The sequence below is a fragment of the Lytechinus variegatus genome, chromosome 17, assembly GCF_018143015.1.
Source record: "Lytechinus variegatus isolate NC3 chromosome 17, Lvar_3.0, whole genome shotgun sequence".
Classification (NCBI taxonomy): Eukaryota; Metazoa; Echinodermata; class Echinoidea; order Temnopleuroida; family Toxopneustidae; genus Lytechinus; species Lytechinus variegatus.
Window position 1 is genome coordinate 5,569,388 of NC_054756.1, and position 7,352 is coordinate 5,576,739.

Genomic DNA, 7,352 nt, shown 5'->3' on the forward strand with positions numbered 1-7,352 from the left:
GGAATGGTATTTGCAATATTAAATATGAATTTAAAATCTCTTTCTCCTCATTAATATGATTATGTTCTCTATACCCGATATGATAAAACTGATTCAACGCATTCATTGTTTTTTCTCACCTATCTCTCTGAATGTTTTGAAAAAAAATCACTACATATATATATATATACAGTGCGTCCCAGAAAAAACGAAACCGAGATTTAGCGATCATTTATCATTACTTAATCATAAATAAAATAGACAAATGACCTACCAATTTAAAGCTTAGAATCTCCTCTTTCATCTGATATTACTTAGATTATTTTTCATTCACGCATGAGTGAGCAAATACAATTTGAAGAAAGGATATCAAAAAATCATTTGGCGGGGGGTATCTGGGTTTCAAACAAAAACCACATTTTTGAAAAGTTCAATATCTCCTCTTTAATTTGATACCTAAATTACAGAACATGGTCAAGAAATAACAAAGTTCTGGTCATTTGAAATAAGGCTTGAATTTCAATAATTTCATAAAATGAAGAGGTTCTCCAGGCTGGCTTTCAAACTCTCTCGACACTGTTTTGTTGACGATCAGCCATGCATTAAATCTTTTGTTCACCATGCGAAAGCTTCTGTGGGAAACCGGTGAAAACACGTTTATCTCATGAAATTATGGAAATACAAGCCTTATTTCAAATGACCAGAACTTTTTTATTTCTTGATCATTTTCTGTAATGTAGGTACCAAATTAAAGAGCAGATATTGAGCTTTTCAGAAATGTGGTTTTCATTTTGAAACCCAGATACCCCCGCCAAATGAGTTTTTGGTATCCTTTCTTCAAATCGTTTTTGCTCACTCATGCGTTAATGAAAAATAACCTAGGTAATATCAGATGTAAGAGGAGATTCTAAGCTTTAAATTGGTAGGTCATTTGTCTATTCTATTTATGATTAAGTTATGATAAATGATCGCTAAATCTCGGTTTCGTTTATTCTGGGACGCACTGTATATATATATATATATATATATATATATATATATATATATATATATATATATATATATATATACATATATATGAATCTTGAAAATGTCATCTTACAAAATATTCTCACACATTTTGTTCACCCTTCTGAATTTGTTTTCAAGCATTTCATAAGCCCTTAATTACAGTGCAATAGAATATATGCACATCATGTATGTAACACTCGGCAACCGTAGAAAAAGTACACGATTTTCCAAATCATTGAAAATGATCTGAATATCATTACCATTCGAAATGAAAAGATATTCACAAAATAGAACATGTATGCGAGTATGTAACACTCGGCAACCGTAGAAAAAGTACACGATTTTGCAAGGTATTGATGAGATAATTGGTAGACGCAACTGACACCATGGTGGTTTTGATTTATTTTGAGGAAGTGTTAGCGGGGGCGTAGTGTGGGGGAACTTTTGACGTCAGATGTTTGAAAACATAAATGTCCAGGAGGCTTTGTCGGCGAAGTACACCTGTCTGTTTCTCCGCATCGCATCCTATATCGCTCCTATACATAATTATCGATCAATAGATACCCAAGGACTCGGAATTTGGTCGCATCCTGCTTTGCACGATAAACAATGTACTTTATATCAGCATGTAAATGCTTCTCCATCGTTCAAGGGCATTATTGTAACATCGGGCGCTAATGCGAAAAAAGAGCACCTCCCCATTTTGTGTAAATATCCCGAAGCAACAACTACACATAGTCAGGTGGCTGACTTCAAAATTGTAGGTGTGGACGCACGTTTTTTTCTTTTTAATTCTTTTCCCTTTTTGTTGAATTCTTTATATAGCCCAGCGCTATATGAAGTGTTGTTATCTACGTTGCTCCTTTCACGTTTATCGACAGATAAACAAAACGTTAATCAATACATCTGATATAGATACCGATTATGTGTTATTTTTTTATCATAACAAAATGTGCACTTGGCATTGGCACTTGCCATAGAGATTAATTCCGCACTCATGCCCAGCATCTGGGGGGGGGGGGGGGCAAGAAGAAGAAAAAAAAGAGAAGAAAGGGAAAAGGGTTGAAATGTGTTTTTCACTGGATGGTACGGCAAAACTAATCCAGAATTTGACTTTTTGGTATCAAAAAGTCCAAACTTTGTGCTTGTTCGCTTCGCTCGCTTTCTCGCAACCTTGTAGAAATGTTACCCCATACGCCATATCTCTTGATTCATTATGCTAATGGTACCTATGCAGAAACCCACAATCAAGAAAATATGCCTACACCTATATCTCCTGCATATTGCAGAAACTTATAGCAACCGTCTGCAAGGAGTTCTAATAAATGTACTAAAGTAAAGGTCAAGTCCACCCCAGACAAATTGGATTTGGATCAATACAGAAAGCCTAACGCAGAAAATGTCATCATAATCGGATGTAAAATAGAGAAATTTGCCATTTTAACCTTTCGCTTATTTTTATAAAACAATTATATGCACAACTCAGTGATATGCAAATGAGATAGTCGATGGTGTTCCTCATCCTTTTTTTTTTGGTTGTTTTAATTATTATTGTTCAAATGTTAAAGCATTGTAATTCCAAATGTTCAGGGAGGAGTAAAACTTTGTTTTATATGACAATGAGGAGAAGAAATATTTCATTGTTTATATAATAAATTACTAAGGAAAAAGTGATTGAGTGACGTCATCAGTTCCTTCAGTTGCATACCGACCAGGATATGCATATAACTGTTTCGTGAAATTAAAAGAAAATTAAAAATGTCATAACTTTCTTATTTTACATCCGATTTTGATGGAATTTTCAGAGTTATGCTTGTTAGATTTTTTTTCTTTTTATTTAGATAAATTCTATGTTGAAGTAAACTTTTTCTTTAAGGACTTTGAATGATGATGAGATGGCATACCATATATTCAGTCTGAAATATTGACGGCTTGAAGGACATATTGAACTTAGAGAGGCGAGAATATACCGATGACTAAAGTCCAAGGGTGAAAGCTTGGATGAAAGACGATAATATGTATCTTTACTCGTAAAACCAATGCTGAGGGGACACCACTTGTCTTGTAAATGAGCAACCTCAAAACACTTCAGTTGAAAAGCGAAATGGGAACGCCTTGAGCTATATAAGCCATTACACCAAAACTCTGTTTCCGGGATGGCGAAGGGAAATGATGTACTTGCGATATTACTCCCATCTGAGAATTGGCTAGGCCCTATGATTCCTCCACTTCAAAGCCCTGTATGCAAATTATTCAAAGTGCTTATTTTTCTCTCATCTCGCTTGTCTAAAGGTGGTTTAGAAGTAGTATAGATTTCAGTTGAGCTGCAATAGAGTGCCGACATGTGACGTCATAAATATTTCCCAATCTTGCAGTTCATCACTTTTTGATACCACATTCTGGGTCCCATTGCATAAAAGTTACCCTTACGGTAACTTGCATGGAATCCTTGATTTTGATTGACTGTTGGATCAACGTTACAGTGGCAGTTAACATTGTATGGCAAAGATACCCTAAAAGTAACTGTTATGCGACGGTGCCCTGGTAGAGCATGATGGAAAGGCCTCCACAGCCCAAATATGTTCGGACTCGCTTCACGTGGGCCCAAGATATGACCCCATGAATACCTAATAGCCCAAATGAAATCAGTGTATTACAGGCCTAATTCTAAATGTTATGAACTAGGTAAGCAACACATTGGCTTCGGGGGGGGGGGGTAATTATGTATTTATTCCCCCCCCCCATGGACCAACTCCCTAAAAAGGTTTTGCTGATTGGTCAATGAGATAACACATACAAAAATGTCAGCCCTCTAGAACACTATGCTCTGACATATGCGTCCGAGGCAGCAAACGGGAAAAACGGCGTTGCTGGAATTTCATGCTTGAGAATGATATAAAATCAGTCACTTTTTTATGGTGATATGATTATAATCTCTTTTTCTAAAATCCTTGTCACTTGAATTTTTTGGGTCTTTTTTTCTTTTTCAGGTCATCGCTATCATCTCCATCCTTTTCATCATTCTGTCCACCATAGCCCTATCTCTCAACACCATGGAAGGTTTACAGAAAAGAGACGCCCAGAACAACCCTATCGACAATGACAAATTGGCCATGATAGAGAGCATCTGTATAGCTTGGTTCACTCTAGAGTACCTCCTGCGCCTCATTTCCGCTCCCAACAAGTGGAAGTTCTTCAAGGGCGTCCTCAACATCATCGATCTCCTGGCCATCTTACCGTACTACGTAACACTCTTCCTCACCGAGTCGCGAGAGAGCGTCATGCAGTTCCAGAACATGCGACGGGTTGTCCAGATCTTTCGGGTGATGCGGATCATGAGGATTCTCAAGTTGGCCAGGCACTCGACCGGGCTGCAGTCACTGGGTTTCACGCTCCGCACCAGCTACAAAGAACTGGGACTTCTGATACTGTTCCTCGCCATCGGCATTATGCTTTTCTCGAGTCTCGCGTACTTCGCCGAGAAAGACGTTCCTTTTACCGAATTCACAAGTATTCCTGCGTCTTTTTGGTGGGCTGCCATCACGATGACGACAGTCGGTTACGGTGACATCAGCCCCATCACCGTTCTTGGGAAGATCATTGGTTCTGTTTGCTGTGTGTGCGGTGTGCTCTTTATCGCCCTTCCCATTCCCATTATCGTTAACAATTTCTCCGAGTACTACAGAGAGCAAAAGCGACAGGAAAAAGCACTGAAACGTCACGAAGCACTTGACCGGGCTAAACGCGACGGAAGCCTGGTCAGCCTTGATATGCGAGATCTCCATTTCGTAGAACTTTCTGAGATGGGTTATGGATTGAAGCCCTTAAATCCGGTAGTTCAGACTCGTATGAGAAGTAGTTCCAGCCCGCTGAGGTGCAAGGATAAGAGAGGGGCCCAGGCAGATCCTGATATTGTGGGATTGAACCGGAGGTACCATTCCCATGACGAAGGTATAAAGGACAATACTGGAGTCCAGTGGAGATGCAATGATAGGGCACATAGTGGAATGTATCCGCATGGGAGAGACCGTACTTACAGTTCTACCACGTACACTGATCATGCAAATAGACAAAGCTCTAGTAGTCTCGCATCCGATGCGTTTGGTGAATCACACGATCATCATGAATTACCGAGAATCCTTCGGACCATAGGTAATGTAGGGATCTTAGCAGGTCAGTCTGGAGTGGGAGGCCAAGATGATAAGTCGACTGACAGAGGACCGCCAAGTTATGACTTGTCAATCCACACTATAAGTTCCCCAAGCAAGCAGGGTAAGGTCGAAATGCAGTTGCCTGATAGGTACGGCGGTCCGTCACACCGCGATGATTCGCAGAGCGGGTTTCGACAGTCGATGTCTCCTAGAGACACAGATACCAGCGAAACAGAACCTTTGCTCGGACCAAGACAGGGACATGGCAAAGAAACGCCCTCTCCGGTCTCTGACTGTAACGCAACAGGTGAGATGGGAGTCATAGTTCAGAAACTTGATGATGGTTTCACGACCACATGGACGAAAGCACCAGAGCCTGGCCGTCCGGGGCAACCCGTGAAACCCTCATTAAAGCATACCATGAGTTCAGGCGATGAACCCATGGAACGCTCTTCCTTGACAAGAAAATCCAGTTCGGAAAGTCAATATTCACAGGGTGGGCATCCGAAGCGGGTCACGATCGAGGAAGGGAGAAGAGCAAGCGTGTCCTCGACCGACTCTGGCTCGAGTTCCGGTGCAGCGCCCCACCCGCGTCTGTGCAAAAAAGCTGGTACAAAACCTAAGACAAGGAAACAGAAGCATCGACCGGCCTTCCTAGCTGGTATAGGAAGTATTACCGCTGGTATCAAGTTAGGTCGCCAAAGCTCCAAGGACAGTGATTCAAGCAAACGACCAAACGATTCTTCTCCTTCGTCAAAGAAACCGGGTGATAATAGTAACAGTAGGTCAAAGGCAAGGTCCCGCAGCAAAGCGGGACTCTTGAACTTCCATTCCAAGAAGCAACGCGATACCAGCGGTCCCGTCCCTATGCAAACAATCACCAGTGCAGAAGATGCCGGTAGTAACGGTTCACATGATGACAAGCCTCAGGGAGATATTATTGACTTAATGCAAACCACAAACACCTCTGACGCACAGGTTGAGAATGGTGATGCTAATCCTGACATTCGCCAACACACACCTTCGCATTCGCAAGAACTACTTAACTTAGATAGTAATAGCAAAGTACCACTTAGAATGGTATCTTCAAACGGCATTCCTAAATCGGCACCTTCCCTTGTGGATGAACTTCTCAACGGAGACACACAAGGATCAGAATCCACAAATCCTTGTAACTTGAACAGATCAATGCCCATTAAGCAACTCTCACTCGACGGCGTTCCCCGATCTGCTCCGAAACCCCCCGATCTCATGTCCCGGTCAACTCCGAACTCTCCCGACCACACGGGAGTTCCTTCGGCAAATCAAAAGGCTTGGGGATATCCCTTTTTGTCAGAGACCCTTCCAGATTGTAAGCCAGATAAACCGATTGACATTTCATCAAACGACTGCCATTCCAGTCATTCCGACAGCCGAGAAAATTCAATTAAATGCTAAGAACCATCTATGCAACGCATCATTCACTTGCCATCGTTTATAACATGACTGTTTTGTAAGTTCTGGGCCCTGTCTTACAAAGACTTACGATTGATCCAATCAACCGTAACTCTAAGGAAATCCATCAAAGTCATAATGTTTTCTACAGGACATTTGCATAATGTCCTTTGTAAACAAAGGAGAACACACCAAATTGTCTAGAAATCAATGAATTTATGGATATACATTCATATCTAGAAAAAAAATTGAGCAAAATGCATTTCATTATGACTTTGCTGGCTTTTCATAGTTGCGATTGATCGGATCAATCGCCACTTTTTATAATACGGGCCCCAGAATTTTCAGCCAATAGGTGCGGCGGGTGCTACACGTCATTGTAGTTTGATGAGAATAGACTACCGAAATGATGAAGACACAAAAATCCTATTTTGTCTTCAGCACATTTGATACCATATCTCGGTAGAACATGCCGAACTAACACCATTACCACAATTTGGTGGGAATCGGTCCATAGGGAAACAACGCGTGAACTCATGAATGCATTAGCTACATTGAAATCAATACGAACATGGCAAATATTACATTGACTTCAAGAGGGCTAATCATGTGGTGATATCTTGCCCCCCCCCCATCCCTAAACTGATTGTCACTAAATTTGGGTTGTGGATGTATTTCATCATGATCTGGCAAGATATGATATTAATAAAACTGCTAACATGCTAAACAGGATTTCATGACGTCATTACTCCGATACTCTATAAAGTCAACTACTCA

General features: G+C 40.8%; 1 protein-coding gene across 1 annotated transcript in view; it reads left to right on the top strand.

The window, feature by feature from the left end:
- The window catches only part of LOC121431058, a 29,008-nt gene extending 22,201 nt beyond the window's left edge, over nt 1–6,807 (top strand). The window contains exon 4 of the mRNA XM_041628528.1: nt 3,981–6,807. Within this exon, the coding sequence (XP_041484462.1) occupies nt 3,981–6,578 (2,598 nt within the window). The 3' untranslated portion in view covers nt 6,579–6,807. The remainder of the gene's footprint in view (nt 1–3,980) is intronic.
- The last annotated feature ends 545 nt before the right edge of the window (nt 6,808–7,352 follow it).